This window comes from Centroberyx gerrardi, chromosome 19 (genome assembly GCF_048128805.1).
Source record: "Centroberyx gerrardi isolate f3 chromosome 19, fCenGer3.hap1.cur.20231027, whole genome shotgun sequence".
NCBI lineage: Eukaryota > Metazoa > Chordata > Actinopteri > Beryciformes > Berycidae > Centroberyx > Centroberyx gerrardi.
In genome coordinates, this window is record NC_136015.1 from 15,931,942 (window position 1) to 15,952,109 (window position 20,168).

Below are 20,168 nucleotides of genomic sequence, written 5' to 3' on the forward strand. Positions count from 1 at the left end.
TCCTTTCGTATATTTCCCGACCATGTAGGATCAGTGTGTGAAATGATAAATATTTACAGCTTCTTGTCCTCTTCTGATAATTAACTAAGTAAATTAACCTGAAAAGGGGAAATAAAAATAACTATTTGGTATCAAAGTTTATCATTTTGTGAATTTACACCTGAAACAAGGGGTTGCATGAAGCACTACACACACTAACAAGGATATCGAGTCTCCCTCAACATTAAACTCTCCTAGGCTGCCTGTCTAAACCATCAACAGTAAATATCCTGCAATATATTTTGTATCTATTCTAGTATGTGGCTTCTAAATGAGTAACAATAACAGTGTTTCTGAATGGGTTTGTTCCTAAAAGTTGTTGTAGGATCTTAGAGAGTCTTGAATTCCCCCATCTTCATCTATACCGCTCCACACTGGTGCTGTTACCACCTAAACCTTAGTGAAAGCCAGGGGGAAACCCTGCTGCAGTCACAGTGGATGAAAGACACTGTTGGAGCTGTGTGTGTGAGTGTGTGTGTGCGTGTGTGTGTGTGTTTTACCGGGTAGTGGTTGTGCTGGGGACTGGGAAAGAAGCCTTCACTGGAACGAGGACTGGGGTATCCTGGTCTACTAGGCTGGAGACAGACAGAGAGAGTTTGTTAACAGTCATGCCAGTTACAAGTTACTGAATACAAAAAATAATACAATTGAGAGAGAGTGAGAGAGAAGATAGTCATTCAGTCTTACTTTAGGCGGTGCTTCATCAGACCCTCCGGAGTCCCAGGACACGGTGACTTGTCTCCTCATCTCCATCCGAAGTCTCTCCTCTTGTTGAAGCTTCTCTTCCTCCAGTATAGTACTATACAAATAATACGCAACATTAATTGGCAGATAGTTTATTCTATGAGAGTCTATTCTCAGCACACAGTGGCCTGTCTCCTCATCTCCATACGTAGTCTACTTCATACTAAGATTAGGTTCATTAAAGAAACTTAAACAAATGGATCTGTGCATTTGACACTTCTAATATGATACAGCTCATTATAAATTATACATTGTTTACAGTAATTATACCAAGGTATCACAATTAGGGCTGGGCAATATAGACAAAATTGAGCTAATAATTATACATAGTGGTCTTCAATGTGTTTCATACGCCTTGAAGTCATGACACTAACTGTATTCAGCACATAAACACACACACACACACCCACACTTTCATACCTGAGTTGTGTTTTGAGTTCGGTGAATCGCGGCCGCTTGCTGGGGTCGTACGACCAACACTTGGTCATCAAACTGTAGAGGGTGGGCGGGCACTGTGGGGGCATGGCCAATCGCTCGCCGTTCTCTATCCTGCCAATCACGTCATTGTTCTTGACCCCCTGGAACGGCTTGATGCCGTACATCAAGATCTCCCACATACACACACCTAGAGAGACAAAGAGACAGGGTTGTTTACGACACATAAAAAAAAAATGTATCACACATACAGTATATTAACACATATGTCATTAACATGTATATTTGGGTTAGATCACACTCAGTACATAGTAGATACAGACACACACAGCGGAGGAGGTGAGGAGAGGGTAAGATGATTAAATCTGATGTGAAACACGACATAACAGAGTAGCAGCTCTGGAAAAACTAGTTAAGAGCCATTTCTCAAATTATGTACTAAAGTACATGTCCAGCGCGCGCGCGCACGCACACACACACACACACACACACACACACACACACGCACACACACACACACACACACACACACAGATATGTGCAACTCACCAAACATCCAGACATCGCTGGCAGAGGTGAATCTTCTGAAGTTGATAGATTCAGGAGCCATCCATTTAATGGGCAGTTTACCTTTAGAAGCTGACACACACACACACACACACACACACACACACACACAGTTAACATAAGGTATAGCGTATGGAGCAATCTACATAACTATATTACGCTAGTCAGTCAGTAACTGGGTTACTGATTTTGCATCCACCCATTAAATAGGAAGTTTAGCTTTAGAGCCTTAGAGAGAGAGAAGATTACTTTGATTAGTCATGCAAAAATCAAACTGAGATAGCTGATTGATAATGGAGTCATTTAATGACAATACCAAAGCAATATGCTGCAGTAGCCTGATGTAACCAGTAGATGGTGCTAACGTATTGGCAACTAGAAAAGACAGTCAGGCTACAAAACCATAGAAACATTACTGGGACTACAAAGACAGACTGGTCCCAGGTCAGCACTCCTCACTGTGTTAAACTAACAAACAGCAGGAGACTGCAGTCAAGCAAAGTGTCAGCCACCGGGGTTTTCCCTTGACTTTTAGACAGTGTTAGGTGGCAACATCTAACAGTGTGGAAGGTTACATGAGGATAAGGAGGGGGTGAAGTCTCATACCAGAGTCCCCTAGCATAACACAAAGCTAAGTACATGTGTATATGTGTGTGTGTGTGTATCATTACCTTTATAGTAAGAGCTATCCTCCATGTATCGTGACAGACCAAAGTCTCCCAGCATCACACAGTCTACTGAGGAGACCAACACATTGCGTGCTGCGATGTCCCTGGAAGTCAATATTTGGCTGTGGTTAGGCCTGTATCGTAGATCATGAAGCTAAAAAAAATGTTCTGCACAGCTCAATAACGCTAACACAGCTTCCTCTCCAACTGAGGCCACCCATGCACTGTTTGTACTCTTGGTTTCTAAGCTGCAAAGCATCCAAACGGCATAAGGGATGTATTGTGACATATCAACAAAAATAGCAATAATAATAATATAACAAATACATAATAAAAATCAGCTCACTAACTGACACAAACCTGCCTAAACCTGTTCTACTTGGTTTGAATTTCAATATAATCTCTGATACGATGATAATAATGTGAATCTAATATATACAATCATAACATAAGCTGATTGCTACTCCCCAGGCAGGGGTCTATCTAGGTTTGTTGACAGTGCGTGTGTGTGTCTGTACATGCATAGAGGTGTGTTAGGCGCGTGTATGTGTGTGTGTACCTGTGTACAAAGCGTTTGCTCTCCAGATAAGCCAGCGCTGTGCTGAGCTGGTAGGCAAACAGAATGAGCGAGGCCAGGTCCAGACTGTACTTCCTCACCTGGAGGAACGAACGCAACTACAGACACAGAGAGAGAGACAGACAGAGGGACAGGGATGGAGGGAGGGGGCGGAGGGGTTAGAGAGTGACAGAAAGAGGCAGTAGAGAAGGAGACAGAGTGTTATTTAGTGTGTGTATGGGTGTGAGGGGAGATGAGGGGGCAGAAAGTGAGTGAGGGTGGAGACAGAGGGAAATGGAGGGGAAAGAGAAAGAGGGAAGGACAGAGAGAAGGGAGGGAGGGATAGAGGGAGGGACAGAAGTCAATATATGTCACTACTTTTAATGATAGAAAGAAAAACACTCTCTCATACACACAGTCTCAGCATACCTCTCCGAGAGTACACAGCTCCATGATTATCCACACAGGGTTTTCTGTGATGACTCCAATCAGCTTAACGATGTGGGGGTGGTCAAACTGACGCATGGTCACTGCAGAGAGAAAAAACACACATTAACACTAAGACACAGATGTAGTATGGTATATGACAAGAATATGATATGGTATGTAAAGCCCTTTGAGACATGTGATAAAGCGCTATGTAAATGAACTTGACACTCAGTACATATATAAAATTATTACTGTCAGGAAAGACGAGGAGGGGGACAGAGGGTGACATGCGATACCCATACATTCACACACACACACACACACACACACACACACACACACGTGTGGTCTTACATGCTTCTTGTAGGAACTTCTCTCTGACGCTGTCTGACGTACAGTTCTTACAGGTCTTAATGGCTACAGACAGAGCCGGCTTGTCCTGCAGAAAACAGAAAACATAACACACAAGTTATTAGTTAGCAGATTAATCAATAATATCATCTTCATCATAGGCAGCAAGTCATGATCTTTACACTTGCTGGTGTTAAGGAGTAGACCTGAGACAGTTTTTCTTTACTGTTTTAATGGTTTGTTTTCACCAGTTGGATAGGGTGGACAATGCAGTGATTGTAGGAGAGTAGAGTACTTGAAAGTCAATTTAGTCTCATTTTCTGTGGTAAACCCCATCATCTACTACTCCAACCAGGTGGCCTGGGTCTGGTAAAGGGTATAAGCACATGTAGGTGTGTGCAAAAACTGTGCCTGTGTGTGTGTGTGTTTGTACATACTGGGCTGGTGTAGACTCCTTGGTGTACATCTCCAAACTGACCCTCTCCTATGCAGCGCCCCAACTCTATCCTCTCCCTCTGGATCTCATAGTCCCGCGCTGGGAGAGGACAGAGGAGTGAAATCAAAGTGGAGGAAAGAGGAGAAAAGAAAAGAGGAGAGAAGAGGATGGGGGGGGGGGGGGGGGGGGGGTAGAAGAAGATTTATCTGCTGTATTTTTCATACAAGCTTTGGCAAGGCCTATTACATTAGACAGGCTTTCTCTGAGCAAACCTGGGCCAAATAGTGTTTGCAAGTAATTCTCTTGAGTTTTAGCCTACTTGGAGAACCACATGGATGGGGTTTACCAGGTCAAGACATTTCGAATGGTGTCAGGTAATTCATCAATCACAGAAAAGTATGTAAAACTGACTTTTAAATACTTTCCAATGATTGTCTAACTTTCTGGCACTCAAAATATTGTCGTTTGTGGTAAGCCCCACCCATTGGCAAACCATTAAAAGTATACGCAAATACATTTTGATCCAGGTTTTTCTGTTATCCCGATACCTTTTACTTGACAAACATTGACTTGACATGTACAGTGCAACACAGAATGACACACGCACCAACACAAACCCAGTTAAGAAGCACATGAAGGCCTACAGTTCATACACAATCAGAGCATTTACATGCACACCAGTACCCCATTATCAATCAGGACCCTATTTCATTTACAATAATCTAGATACACTTTTATCACAAATAAGACACTTGGGACACACCCATTTTAGCTGGGATACTGAAGCTTGTCAACTTCTGTTGGTTTTTGTGGCCTGCGCAAACTCAGTCTCCATGATAATATTTATTCATGTACACTGGGATACTGGTAGATGGGCTATGAGGAAACACATAAACAGGGACAAGGGCTAATATCTGGAGTACTTTGTGCATGTAAACATTAACAATCCATGTCCAAAACGTTGGACTCTGTTTTGTACGATAGAATATTAAACCCAACAATCAAATGACTGAATGCCTTTGTATGCAGCACAACCTCACTAAACCACATGGGAATGGAGGAGGGTCTCTCTATTGAAATGTTCAAACCATTTAAATAAATTGCGATACTGGAGCCAAAACATATTCAATGTAGTCTGTGTCCCCTCCAAAAGGATTTGAATCAAACTGATTGATTTTCCTTTTGATGCTTGTGTGCTTTGACATTTTACAATGCATTATCAATATTTTTGGCTTGGTCCCAGGATCATGAAACTGTTTCTACAGGGGCGAATTAATGTCAGCTGTCAGCTACAGGAAGGTGGGATTCAAGAGGTTTATGCCGGACAATGACAATGTGAAACTCATCAACAGTGTTCTACAATCTGACTCAACCAACAGAAAAACACAAAAACTTCACAGATACAAACAGTATAACCAAACACTTCAGCAATCTAAACAAAAACCACTCCATGACAAGATTTACTGCAATAAATTCCATACTGAAATTTATTGCAGCAAATAAATAATAATTTCACACAGCAGAGAACAAGACCCACAGTGGACTAAATTAAAAAAGCAATAAGACCATCAAGATAAATCAAAAAAAGATGAAAAAAATTCAAGAAATTGACACCAAAAGGATGATAAAATGACAACCAAGCCAAAAAACAACGTTAATACAGTCAGGCTGTTCAGCTGGAGAGAGGTCTGGAGAGACTTGTCCATGTTCACAAATACTGATTAAACTGTCAAAACTATAGGAATAACATTCTGCATTCTGTTTTTGGGTGGGCTTGCCCTTTTAATTCCAAGACCAGAGCTGAATGACCTGGGTTGTACAAAAAAAACACCAACAACCACAACTCAACAACAAACTTGATATGAGATACCTTGAGTCTTTGAATCTTTCTTTGCCAGACACTTGAAATAATGGCAAAAAACACTTTATACACTGTTCCCCAGCTACCCTAGCAAAGACTTGTTAACATTGTTAGCATCTCTCATGTAAACTAATGGGCATTGTTAGGTGCAGGTTGCAGCTACTTGCACTAACAAGGCAAATTAGCTGTTCCTTGGTTAACTGAAGTTCATATACAAAACCTTTTTCCCTACAGTGTGGTAAGTGCCTGGCGAAGAAAAATACTAAACTAAAATTCAAAATCTCAAGGTATTTAAGCAGGACAGAGAAAGAGAGAGGGAGTTTTACCTTCAACTACTCCATAGCTCACTGTGTTGGCGTTGGGAGAAAGAGGAAGACGGAGAGATGAAGAGAGGGAGAGAAGGGGAGAGCCAGACAGCTGCTTTAAGTTTGAGAATAGCTGGAGAATAGCTCAGAAAACGCACTCACATACACACAGACATGGGTGATTTAAGAAGCATTAGGTGCCTGTCTTTCATCTTGACCTGATGTTGAGTCAATGAATGAATGAATGAATGAATGAATGAACAGCTGAGCTGATACTGCCATAGGATGATTCATAGAGTGAGTCTGCTATACAGCTATTATTATGCTATACAGCTGTATTTCCTAGAGATCAGAGTACCACATGCACACATGTACAAACACACACACAGGGGGAAAATATGACTCTGCAGAAAGTTTGTTTAGAGGAATTGAAAGAAAACGAAGGGACAAAAAAAGAGTGAGGAGAAGAGACAGAAATAAAATACTAAAGCAAGACAGAGAAAGAGAGAGAAAGACTGTGGGAGGAAAGGAGAACACAGACGATTCTGAGAAAGTAGGACACGCAATCAAACACGAGTCTTCTGTCTCAGAACTGGTCAAAATATCCAGATTAAAAGTATAGGATCAGTGAGCTAAAGCTACTATTACTTACTGGCTTTTGGTCGAACTATCCAGCCAAAAGTAGTGAACTTAAGTCCCGACAGTTACAGGGTTTTGACTGGACATATGAATGGATTGGACAGAAGTAACTTGTCTCCAAGGACCAGGGTTTGATCCGTGTTGTCGCCTGTCTGGCCCCCAGCCAGCGTCTCCACTGTCATTATAACCTGGTCAAACTGGCCTAACCTTGATTAGCCCTAAACTAACCCAATCTGGCCTAACCTAACCATTCAGATGTTCCCCATGCGGGTGTGTTCCCTGTATTTCTTGGAAAAGTTCCACGGTACAATCAGCTTTATTAGATAGTAGAGTGATGTCACTTTAGGAAAATAAGCATTTGAGAGAAGAATAGCAGTGAAACAGTCAGTAAAGTTGTTGTTCTCTTGCTCCACTGCTGCTAAATGTTGACTCTCGGTGCTCGAGGTAGCAGGGCAACAGAAGCTGATCGCTTTAGTATTTTACTTTAATTACTATAGCTGGTAGTTAAAAGAGAACACAGAATAGGTTACTTACTGGAGGGCATGGTGTACGTGTCTTCTTCATCAACTATCTCAGCATAGTCATCAGTCTCTGTAAGATTAGATACACATGTACACATTAACACACACATGCACAGAGAGAACGTAAGTAAGTCTGTAACATCACAAGAATAGCATAACGACACACATAAATACACACACACACACGCTCTGGTTGTTAAGTCTAAAATAACATACACACACACATAAATACATCCACATGAACAAACAACAGGACAAACATGCACCCGCTGGTCAGTTTACCGTGTGTCCTCTCTGCCACACCAGGTTCCTGACACACACACACACACACACACACACACGTATGTAGCAAAAACTAGACCGCACCAAAAAACAGCATGCAGCTAACTTCGAAATAAAGCATGCAGCTAACTCCCAAAGTTCGACAAGTCCTGCGCAGAGAAACACCCACGTAGCTCTCTTTCTGTCTCTCTCTCTCTCTCTCACACACACACACGCACACACACTTGGCGGAGAGTGTCAGCTGAGCATGTGTTGTGCATATCTGTCTGTCTGTGTGAGAGCAGCTGGGCTACAGGGAGTAGCGGTGGTGGTAGTGGGAGAGCAAGAGAGAGAGAAAGAGAGAGGAGCAAGATAACGAAAGGTGGGAGAGATGTCAAGACAGACAAATGGAAAGAGAAAGATAGAGGCAGAAAGAGAGAGCAGTCTTGTCCTGTAAACAGATGGAAGAGGAGAGACAGAAAGACAGAGGGGGAAGAGAGATAAAAGACAGATTTACAGAGGAAGAGAAGGAAATAGTGAGTCTGTCATGTAACCAGATGGTAGTGTTTAGAGTAAAATATGTGCAGAATCAGACAGATAGAGAGAGGCAAAGGCAGAGAGAGGGAGAAGAGAGAGAGAAGGAAAGAGAGAGAAAGATGGACAGTCTATCCTAACCAGATGGTAGTGTTTAAAATAAAAGCTGTGTGCAGACTCAGCTGTTGGAAACACAGTCAAACATCTGTTGTCCTCAATGTTACCCTCGCCATTCTGCTCAGGATTTATCAGATTCTGTGGGAATGTGTCCCCAAACTCATCAGAAATCTGTTTCTAAAGCTTATAGCCGATTTTCTTATCAAATGGCTGCTATGTAGGGTAGGCAGAATAAAACACCTTTGGCTAGCAGGTTAGTAGCCAATGCTGATGTATGTTTCAAAAAAGCTTTGAGGAGAAATGAGCTTTTGTGCACCTCCAAAAATGTCTTCATAGGAGATGGACCAAAGCAGGATTCATCATAAAGAGCAAAGTATGCCTGCTTTCTCTTTTGCTGCTCCCAAAATGTGTTTTATTAAATAAACCGATAATACACAACATAACATTTCAACCAAAGGTGGTCTTCATAAGTCATGGTTTATTTGCTGAAACACATTGTGGCAGCAGCAAAACAAAAAGCGGACACTTGACTGAGTTTTGTTCCAGCTCGACTTATCAGTATTTCCACATGCGCCACACACTGGAGGATGCTGAAATGCTGGCTTCAAACTGAATCGTTCATGACTTTTTCAAACCGTCTAATCCTCTCGGTGCTGTCAAATCTGCAGCTTAAATGGTTTTAGTTGCACATAATAAGAAAAGGAAATCTTTTCATACAGTTGTTTCTTAGTTTGCAGTGTGAGGTCCATTGTTTGTATTGCTGCATATTCACTCCCATGTGGTTAGGGATTTGTTCTGAAGAATCGACTGTTTCTAAGTTTGACTGCTCTAACTCTGTCTCTCTCTGCTTCCACTGGAGGGAAAATGTGTGTGTGTGTGTGTGTGTGTGTGTGTGCTCTAGCTAGCCCATTATAGCCAGGAATGCAGCTGCTGTTGAATCCAGCAAACCTCTCCCTACTCCACTCTGTATCTGGCTTGACGTGTGTGTGTGTGTGTGTGTGTGTATGTGTGCATGAGTGTGTGTGTATGTGTGTGTGTGAAGCCTCTTTGTGGAGAGAGAGAACGTTGGAGCAGTGCCCTTAAAGAGGAATACCACTTAAAATTATTATTGTGGACAAGGGCAGACACATCTCAAAGCTGAAATTCAGTGATATGCCACTTTAAAAAAGCAGACACACACACACACACACACACACACACACACACACACACATACATACAAACAACACATAACACAATACTATTTTAGTAAGCTACTCTAACAGATCATACACATGTTAAAGCTATTGGGGACTCATTCATGTTTCCAATCACTGAAACATGAGAAACTACAGAAGCTCTGCTGAAAAATCATTATTTTTCACTTCTGAATCATTCCAGTCATATAGTACAATACACATACATGGCATGCATACACATCTCACACACCCACCCATCAACCCACACACACCTACACACACACACACACCCCATCCCAGTGGGGTGCAGTGTGTTAGTGGAGGGAGGGACAAGAAAGAAGGAACAATGGAGAGATTAATAAACAACAAAACTTTACCATCCCCACTAAGATCTTCTGCAGGGTCCAGGAGAGCATGCAGGAAACGGGAGAGGAGGGAGGGACAGAATGGAGAGAGAGTGACAAGGAGGGAGAGAGAGAGAGAGAGAGAAAAGCAGGAGAGAGCGGAGAAGAGAGGGAGAGGGAGAGAGGAGAGGTTAGCTCACATAAAGCCGTGAAACAGCAGTGGAGATGTAACGGGAGTTTAGCTGCAGAGCCAAGCAGTTAGTTGAGATCCACAAAAAAGTTGCAGTAAACACTAACAGCTCACCTTAATGCCGTGCAAATACATGATGGCAAAATTTAACCAGTGAAAGAAAACAGTGACAATATGACGCTAAACATGAACCAGTGTTTGGCCTCCAATATGGTTTGAATGTAGCATGTTTAAAGAGTCAAGCTGTAAATATTTGTGAGGAGGAGAGTGAGTGTATACAGCATGGTTAGCACACAGAGGATGCAGCTGAATTTAGCATGTGAATTCTGTTAATGTCTTTGAAACATTGAGCAGGATTGGACTCATAGGTCCGATTCAAACATCCCGCATATTTAGAAGATGGTGTGTGGTTTTGAGTATAATTTTGAGTAATTCTGAGTTTTTCAAACAGTTTTTCTCAGGGGTAGCGCAGTAGTACAGCAATGTTTCACTACAAAATTGGTTCACAGTGGTTCACAGTAAAGATTGTGTGGGATGTCTATCACGGCTACATCTGTAAATGTCACATTTGGAGTCTCCAGCTGAAATGGTTTGGGATGTGTTTTTTTTAAACATTTCCACTACAAACCAGCTGCTGTCCAGATCCACAGCAGACTTACTAGCTGCTGATGAAAGTTAGCATGGCCACAGATGGAGATAGTGTGTGTGTGTGTGTGTGTGTGTGGAGGACACACTGTCTCCATCTGACCCGTTTAGCACGCCACCCTCAGTTCAGGATCCACATATGAATGTGATACATTTTTATTTAATCATGGCTGGTGATTTTAATCCCTGTAGCCCAATAACTTGCTGTGCATAATAACTAAATATTTATGGGCTATGTGCTAGGGCTGAAAGATACTGACAAAAAATTGAATCTGATTTTGTAAAAAAAAAAAAAAAATAGATGTCAGTGTGCAGGATTTACTGAGTTTGAGTATGATGAATGGTTTTCACCAATATTGTACTTGATTCATGGACCAAAGATTACCCGGAGCTCTAAAACACCTTGTTCAGAAATCCATTTTGGATTCTCCTCTCTCTTGCAGAAGTTCATATTGCAATTTCAATTTTTGTTTTTTGTTTTTTGTTTTTCGATTAATTTTTCAGCTCTACTGTGTGCCATCACTTTCATAAACCGGTGAAAATGTAACACGTTATTGACACCCATAGGGACATTCTCGTCTTGCTTGGGTCCCTCAGAGCGCAGTGTTACCTCTAGAACAGCGTCCCGAGAGCTGGTAGGAACTTAGTGTCTTGCTCAAGGACACTTTAACAGGGCAGATACTTGGTTGAACCCGGGTTCTCTGGAGAACGAGCAGTCTCTCTAACCACTTGGTCACCCTGCCATGATGTGAGCTCTGCCAATTTGAATTAACTGATAACCCAACAAAATAACCAAACTGTGACCTCAGCACCAAGGTATGTGCCAAACTGAGTTCTGAGAACCATTTTGTGTCAGTATGGGCTGCTTCCAGTCACTTCATTTTGTTGAATATTTAAATATTCACAAAAAGGGCTGTAAAATGTCACTGGAAAATCTCCTGTATTTTTGGTAGCCACTGTTGGCAGGTATGTTCAACATTTAGTACTTGTTCTCATAAATGGGTGATAAAAAAATAAAGTGCTTGTTACTGTTAGTAAAAAATACCATTAGTTAATCTCTAACACACATAAGCCTAAAGTTTTAGATACTTCTCAGTGTAAAACTACAGAAAGTCATTTCCATTTATTTCCCAGTCTTATTTAGACAGCAATGGCTTGGTTATATGCAGAACACCACAACACAAAACCAGTTATTGTGGTCGAACCTTGTGTGTGTGGGTGTGTGTGTGTGTGTATCTGTATGTGTGTGTTTAAGTCAGAATTAGTCAAAGCAACCACGCAGTGAGGACAAAGCCAATTTAATAGAGGAACTCATCCTTAAAAATGAGGCAGATTGTGACGCAGCAGATAAAAGTGATTTGGTATAGTTATCTTTAGGGGACGTATGTAGATCTATCATAGAATGGCTTTCTAAAAATAAAGCCACGTTTATGGTAATTTCAATTCCAATATGACTGCAAAAACAATGTCAAAATTGTGAATAGGCAATATTCCCATTAACACTTTCAACTTTTGGAACTACAAAAGCATCCGAGGAAGTTGAGTCCTACTTCAAAAAACTATTTTATATTGCAATTTTGGTAAGTCAGAATTAAACTTAGTCTGCTATATGGGAGGCCATTTTGAATTTTAGCAATCTGTCATCCTCTATAATGTCAGAGCCTCAAGTTTGAGGCTAAGACAAACTTGTGTCCTTAATGTCTTAGGATCACCCAATAAGCATGTTTACCACATCTGGCACTTTAATCCACCACATCACAATTTTGCGGATAAGCTCCTCTACTAACTAGCCAGTCAGAGCCGAGGATACCATTGGGCGGCGAATCAGAACAGAAGACAAAGGGGAGGAGGAAACGCCGCGCCTTGGTTGGCTTAGGAGGCGTCGCTGTCACTAGGTCTTCAGCCAATCAGGCAGGAGAGAGAAGGACAGCGTGTGAGAGAGAACAGGGTGAATGGATACGAGCGTGGAGGGAAGATGTGAGAAAGAACGAGGGGGAAACTAACGAGACAGAGAGAGGGAGAAGAAGAAAACAAAAGAGAGCGAGAGTGTGAAAGAGAGAGAGACAGAGAGACAGAGAGAGAGAGAGAGAGAGAGAGAACAGGCCTTGAAGGAAATGGAAAGACAGAGAGAAAGACAGTAGCTGAATCTAAGGCAGCAATCAGAGGCTGACAGCTCACTTCTAATCCAGTCGATTCAGGTAGTGGCTCTCCTCCAGCATTCAAACATTATGTGTGTGTGTGTGTGTGTGTGTGTGTGGAAGATGATCATATATCTTACCTGAGACAGAGATAGTCCTTACTCCACCACTCCTCACTGCTTCTAATCTCTTCTCATTATTAGATAGTCTAGAGGAGAGGAGAGGAGAGGAAAGGAGAGGAGAGGAGAGGAGAGGAGAGGAGAGGAGAGGAGAGGAGATAAATTAGACAACAATTACAAAGAGGTGAACACTCAGACAAAACAGAACATAAATATTGTGTATTTGCGGTTTTCAAAATCTGGTGAATTTCATTCACAGATTCACAGACACGCAGAGATGCCAAACTGTTCTGCTCTTCACATGCACACACGTACACACACACACACACACACACACACACACAGCGTGCTAGCATGAAATGAACTCCTACTACTATCATCTGTAAACAACTTTCTTACTGTTTCACTCGTCTCTCTGTCTCTGCCTTGGTCTCTGTTTCTGTCAGCTGAACTCTACTACTATCTTTACATCACAGACTACAACTGGCAGAGAGAGAGAGAGAGAGAGAGAGAGAGAGAGAGAGAGAGAGAGAGGAGAGGAAAGAGGAGGGGACTACCCAAGTGTTTAAAAACCCTAAGTGGAAAATATTTGGCTCCTGAACTTATCTCCTTATTTGACCAGAGAGAGAGAGAGAGAGAGAGAGAGAGAGAGAGAGACAGAGAGAGGGAGAGATTTGTTGAAATGACCAAAAGTAAGCACAGTCTTAGTGTTTAAATTTGAAATCTGAAAACACAATGTGAAAACACAAAGTCCAGGCTCCTGCGGTTAGGGATGAATAACCAAAATGCATTCCACACTGCAAAAGTTAGTAAGCAGGATAGTTTGTTTGCCGAATCCCCTGAAAGAAACTAACAAATGCAAACTAATCTCTCTGAATTTTTCCAGACCATTGCAAGGACAATTTGAAGATGACATGACATAGATTTGATATCTTTTCTATGTCTTTTCTTTGCATTAGGACACTTGAACGGGTTTTGATAGTCTCATGTCTGTTCATTAAGGTGTTATGTAATCTCAGAAAGTCTTCAACGCCCTATCCCCATGTGAAATCGCTCCACACTGGTGACATTTACCTGAAGCTCTCTAAAATGCCCGAGGGAAACCAGTAGCACTAATGACAGTATGTAGCACACATGGTTCTCTGACCAAGCAATTGACTTGAAGTAGCTCTTTCAGTCTAAATTACCAGTCAAGTGGTAACAGATTTTTTAAATTAACAGTTCCCTGCAAATCCTGTCTCGTCATTTTGACCAATCACCCCACAAAGTCCTTATTCTTAAAGAAATGACAGGGATTCTAATTTCATTTTTCTTTATCACAATCCACAATATAATCAGAGTAATTTGTTTACAAAAGAATCGGCATAAACCGTTTTTTCTGGAAAAAGACAAAAGCAGCCTACAGGTAAATCACCTCTCACAGCCAGTAATGACAATCTTACTGTGGTAGATAGGGAAATAATACATCTGTTCTGAGCGTACAGTGTGATCAGAATGACTGACCACTCTGATATAAGACAGTTTATTGGATAATGTAGCATAACTTGTAATATACTAATACTGAGAATGAGAGTGGTACTTACTTTGGGATGGAGGGCAGCGCTCTCTCTCCCTCTAGAGGACAAAAACACACATCATCAGGATCAGAATCACTTTACTGCAAAGTACAATAAATGTACAGGGTTTCACAATGCATACTGACTCTACTTTATTAAAAGCCAACATTGCAATTTAGAGCTCATGGTTCTCTCTGTCTCCCAAACAAATGACATATTAAGTACAAACAACCTTTAACGCTGTACAGTCTTGTACAGTCCCTGCAATCAGCTAAACAATCTGCATCTGCACTATTTATATGCTTTTGGATGCTTTCAATAAGCTGGACAGAAAGAAGAGAACGACAGTTTCCTACCTTTCTGCACTCTGACGATTAAGGAATGAGTTTCCATGGAGACAAGCCGACAGTAGCCGTCAATCAAGTCGGCCAAGTTCTCTGCCATGGTCAGCGATGCTGTGGTAACTGTGAGAGGCTGCACACATGCACACACGCGCACACACACACACACACACACACACACACACACACACACACAGATAGAAACATCCATACACACACACAAAGAGTTAATATCAGAGGCTTGGGAGAGAGTGGCAGGCAAGTTACAAAGAGCCATTATCACCCAAGACTCTAAATTGCACGCACACACACACGCACACGCACACGCACACACACACACACAAACACACAAAACACACGATGCAGCACCGTGGGGGTTTCCATCTGCCCCTTACGTCAGAGGAAAACTCCTCTAATAGAATGTGTGTGTGTGTGTGTGTGTGTGTGTGTGTGTGTACGCACGCGTAAACCCAATACTATAAAAGCCAATCGAAAAGAAAGACTCCACTCATACAGAAGTGACTGAGTGTTACAAAACCCTTCCTCTAAGTAGAACCATTATGCGGAATCTATACATGGAAAACCATGGGCTAATCTCTGTATCTCTGTCACTCACACACACACACACACACACAGAGGGACAAGTAATAGATCTATACACAATAATGGGCACAGCTTCTAGTGTCCACCACTAGAAGAGAGAGTGGCCATATTGACTAATAGCTCAATACAACTACAGTAGTCACTAGAGAGAGAGAGAGAGAGAGAGAGAGAGAGAGAGAGAAACCCAGAGAGAGATATAAAGCACACACAGGTATAAAAATCAGAAACTGAAGTGACTCAATTGTACTAAAACCCTGAATCAATAGCACTTCACTGAAACCTTCACAGTTAAAGGAAAAATCCATCCCAAAACACTTTCACACTGTTACAAAACAGTTATTGGTGATGCACCTTGAATTTCTGCATCAATTTTCATGTTTCCTATTTCTTGTGGATAACTGGCCAAACGTAGCCGATGTGACGTCGCGTCACATGATATCTATAGCACAGCTATGAGTTTGATAGCAAATCAAAATGGCTTCTTTCTAGACTCTCCATTTTGCACCAAGATACAACAATCAAATAGAGAGAAATCCATCATAGAAGAGGCAGAGATACCGATTTCTCCACCAACAGTTGCCTCAATAGACCAGAATGCAATGCAGCTACAACTTGCATCCTTGTGGATCTGTCATTAGCAGCATGTGAATTACAGCGCTTCAACAGCTGTTTTGTAATGTGAACAACCAGGCACGGCAAAACACACCATTGTTCTTTCTCCACTTTCACTTTTTCTCAACTAGAAAAACGTACTTCACTATTGCTACCGCTATTGCTCTCTCCACCTACACGTCTACAGCTCAGAGAACACACTCCTCTGGGGCATTCTGGGAAATAACTAATTGAAGTCGAAGTAGACAAGGCAGGTTGAGGGAAAGTGGATACGCCAAAATGGCAAATTACAACACCTCATCACAGAATAACCCCTGGAATGCATTGAGCATCACAGTGTGTAGATTAAGTGTAAGATTATCTGAGGATGGATTTTTCCTTTGAAGCTATAGACTGATGAGGTTAGAGCTCAGAAACACAAAAATCATCCAGAATTTCAGAGAGTAGGAGAGTAGTACCTCAGCAGCCCCTGCTACGTTGAGCTGCAGCATGCCTTTCCTGTCCTTCTCCTCCATAGCAGAGTACTGGATGGACTGAACCTGGGTAAAGTTAGCTAGATGGGTAGGCTGGACACAGAAACAGACAGGGACAGAGAGACAAGCAGAGAGGAAATTAAAACAAGGAAACATTACTAATCCAAATCTTAATTATTCATTCATTCATTCATTTATTTGATTATGGATATCTATTGACCTATCTATCTGGTTATTATTATGTGAATGGCAGTGACCCTGATTTTACCTGAGTTCACAACTCAGTGTAAACCGTGAAATGTGACATTGGTCAAACCATGTCAGGCAGAGCCAATCAATAGACCAAGTTTTGCCAATGTAATTTTTAAGACTCAACCATGTTAGGTCTTCAACCACTTTCCATGGATGTTGCTGATCCAACTGATGATTCTGTGCCAAACAATGTTTACAATGTTGTAATCCATGGCGAGGTTATGGAGGAAGTTCTTACATGCTTCAGGCTAAAACTTCCTAGTTCTAGTGAAGTTGCAACATCATGGCGCCATAGTACAACCTGGCCAAACTTGTCTATCTGCGAGTCTGACCAACACTTTTTAGTTCTAGGGAAGGAGCAGTAACATTTGTAACAGTAACGTTTCTTATCTATGACTCAGTGATGATGATGACTATGATGTCAAACCTTTACTTTCACTTGATGTCACTGCTCCCATTTGTGGCCTGGAAAGCATTTGGTTTAACTCAGTTTGGGGTGCAAAGTGAGAGGAAGCCATCCATCATCTGTGTTAAACCTGGCTGTGTGTTGTATAGGTAGAGCGTAAGATGTAGTAGGAACTCACTGTGGATCCTTTGTCAGTGAGGTAGCTGATCCCCTCCTCTGGCCCTATAGCCAACTCCACCTGGATCACCCAGCTAGACTGTTAAAGAGAGAGGGAGAGAGAGAGGTGGCAGGGGGTGGAGAGGGGTGGGGCAGGGTGGGAACAGAGGAGAGAGAGAAGGAGAGAGCAAAAAAGGAAGGAAGGAGAAAAGTGCAAGAAGAGGCATGAGGAGGAAGAAGAGGAGGGGAAGAAGAAAATGTAGAGGACGAGGAAAAGGTGGTGGAGGGGGCAAAAGTGGAGAAAAGCCCACATTAATTTACTTATTCATAGTTTACAGCATAAATCATCAAAAATACAGACACAATTGGTGGCATGCTAGACCTGATCCTACCAGGAGGGGTCAGCCTGACACCGCTAGTAACGAGAGCTGTCAGAGTCGAGCAGAGCAGATTAGAGCAAACCAGAGCGGAGAGGAGTAGGGTAGAGTAGAGATTAGAGTAGAATAGAAGAAACCTACCCCAAGGGCACATTTGAAGCACTCTTTGTCATAGCGGTAGACCGGTGCGAGTATCTCCAGGAACTTCAGGATGCTCTGCTCATCGTTGAGGTTGGCTACCTGCTTAAACGTTTGCTGGATCAACTTGCGAAGAGTTTTAGCCTGGGGGAAAGAGAAAGAAAGAGAGAAAATGTAATCCACTTTATTGAAATTGTCACTTCAGCCGATATACAGAATAAAGTATAAGAAAATCTATGAAGTGGGAATCCAGCGAGGAGGCAAGATTGGAGGTGTGTGTGTGTGTGTGTGTGTCTAAGGCAAAGAGGACAGAGAGTGGGGGGATGAAAGAAAGAGTGACAGACACAGAGAGAGAGGGACACTAAGAGAGGAAGATATTGATTGACTGATAGTCCACTCTAGTTCCAATCAAATTGATCTCACCACTTCATTTCAGTTCAGCGTGCTCAGTTCTGATCAATACTTTAACAAAGACGCATCAATGCAGTTAGTTACCACTCAATTAAACATCTCACAGGAGAGAGGCACTCATCTTTAGTGTAACTTAGATCTGTCAATGTAATACAGACTGTGCTATTACTGATTTTAAGGGCGACAGTGGTGTTTTGCTGCTGGCATTAGGATGACACTTTCTGACCCCGGCTTTGTAGTGTCCATTATGTCACCACAGAGTAGACAGATGGGGAGCTGAAAGACAGAAAGTCCATCTAGGAACATTATTCTGTCATTTACAATCCTCTCTATCCTTCATATCTCTAGACATACCCTCACATAGTACAAACATACAACACACACGTACAGTAAGTCAACGATAATCCTCTATATCCTTCGTACATCTATGTATACCATGGCTTATAAGAAGATTAAATACAGCAGAAGCATATATGTTTGTATTACTATACTTGTGAGGACATTTCATTGATATACATTAATTCTTTATCACCTGAAAAATTCCCTATCCAATCCATGCCCTTATTGCCAATATGGCCCCTTGCCAAAATGAGCGCTGACAAAATGTCCTCACACTTTAGACAAGTTTTCCCTTGTGAGGATGTTGTGAGTACCAGAACACACACACACACACACACGCACAAACATGCACTGCTATGCTCTCTATCTTTAATCGCTGACTTGAAATGCTTTCACATATATGGACAGATGTAGGTTACAGTATGGTCCACACACACACGCACACACACACACACACACACACACACACACTCACATAAAAGACACATTCACACACACATACCAACAAACCCAAACTATAAATAGCCACAGATATATAGATTAAAATGTAGATTAGAGAGGATTTAGTACTGTACAGGCCAAGCTTAAAAAAATCATGCTGGCGGGATTTAGACTGGGACATTAAGGTCATCATACACAGGCAACGTAAATGGGCAATTTTACAAACAATTATGACCAAACAGCATTGAATTGGAGTGATCCACTGGCTACAGATGTGACTGGGTCTCATGGCGGCATCATCAGAGCATCAGAGGATGTATGTATGAGTCTCTGGGTGTTTAAAACACTTTTGAGGATGGAATCATTTATATTTTTAAAAAACACTGAGTAATGACTATTACGTCTTAACAATTTCTATCTATTGTTTGACCAAAGCAGACACAAAGTGTAGGTTTTGGAATAAAAGTTTTCGTATGTGTATTTCAGTGTTATGAAGCCCTCATATTGCCAGCTGTCTACTCATGTCGAAAATAGACAGCATTACAGAAAACAGCATATAAGTGTGTGTGTGTGTGTGCTCTATGTGCTCTCGATAGGATCATTGTTTTAATTCCTAGAATTCCACCACACCCTACACATACAGACACACACACAGACACACAGACACACACACACACATGGATAATGTCAGTCCTTAGTGTCCACCCTTCCTGACAGGAAGTCCCACTAGTGGCTATCTCCCTCCCCATCGCAATGCCGACCATCGCTGCAGCTGCAGGCTGACCAGTATGGCACTCTACCGACCAGTCACTCTTCCGCAGTGACATATTTTTCATGTGAAATGTGTGACATTGTTCAAACCTACCATATAAGACAAAGAGCAAACAGTCAAAAATATGTAGATAAACAACTCAGTCTGATCTCAGTCACTGCAGCGGACACTTTGTTGACTGTGTATATGGCCTCCTTGTGTTTCCTCTACAACG

The 20,168-nt window shown here is 41.9% G+C and overlaps 1 protein-coding gene across 5 annotated transcripts in view; it reads right to left on the reverse strand.

Moving 5' to 3' along the window:
- ptk2aa (protein tyrosine kinase 2aa) overlaps positions 1-20,168 on the reverse strand; it is a 70,052-nt gene that overhangs the window by 13,600 nt on the left and 36,284 nt on the right. For 2 of the 5 annotated variants that reach the window (XM_078290453.1, XM_071911552.2), the window contains 18 exons: positions 17,995-18,135; positions 17,499-17,576; positions 16,648-16,755; positions 14,990-15,107; positions 14,661-14,691; positions 13,099-13,166; positions 10,019-10,036; positions 7,565-7,621; positions 6,413-6,433; positions 4,227-4,324; positions 3,793-3,877; positions 3,439-3,539; positions 3,013-3,128; positions 2,457-2,557; positions 1,768-1,857; positions 1,204-1,408; positions 727-838; positions 540-614 (listed from right to left, as the gene is read on the reverse strand). In XM_078290453.1, the coding sequence (XP_078146579.1) occupies positions 540-614; positions 727-838; positions 1,204-1,408; positions 1,768-1,857; positions 2,457-2,557; positions 3,013-3,128; positions 3,439-3,539; positions 3,793-3,877; positions 4,227-4,324; positions 6,413-6,433; positions 7,565-7,621; positions 10,019-10,036; positions 13,099-13,166; positions 14,661-14,691; positions 14,990-15,107; positions 16,648-16,755; positions 17,499-17,576; positions 17,995-18,135 (1,623 nt within the window). The remainder of the gene's footprint in view (positions 1-539; positions 615-726; positions 839-1,203; positions 1,409-1,767; positions 1,858-2,456; positions 2,558-3,012; positions 3,129-3,438; positions 3,540-3,792; positions 3,878-4,226; positions 4,325-6,412; positions 6,434-7,564; positions 7,622-10,018; positions 10,037-13,098; positions 13,167-14,660; positions 14,692-14,989; positions 15,108-16,647; positions 16,756-17,498; positions 17,577-17,994; positions 18,136-20,168) is intronic. The other 3 variants (XM_071911553.2, XM_071911554.2, XM_071911556.2) reach the window with 3 other exon arrangements.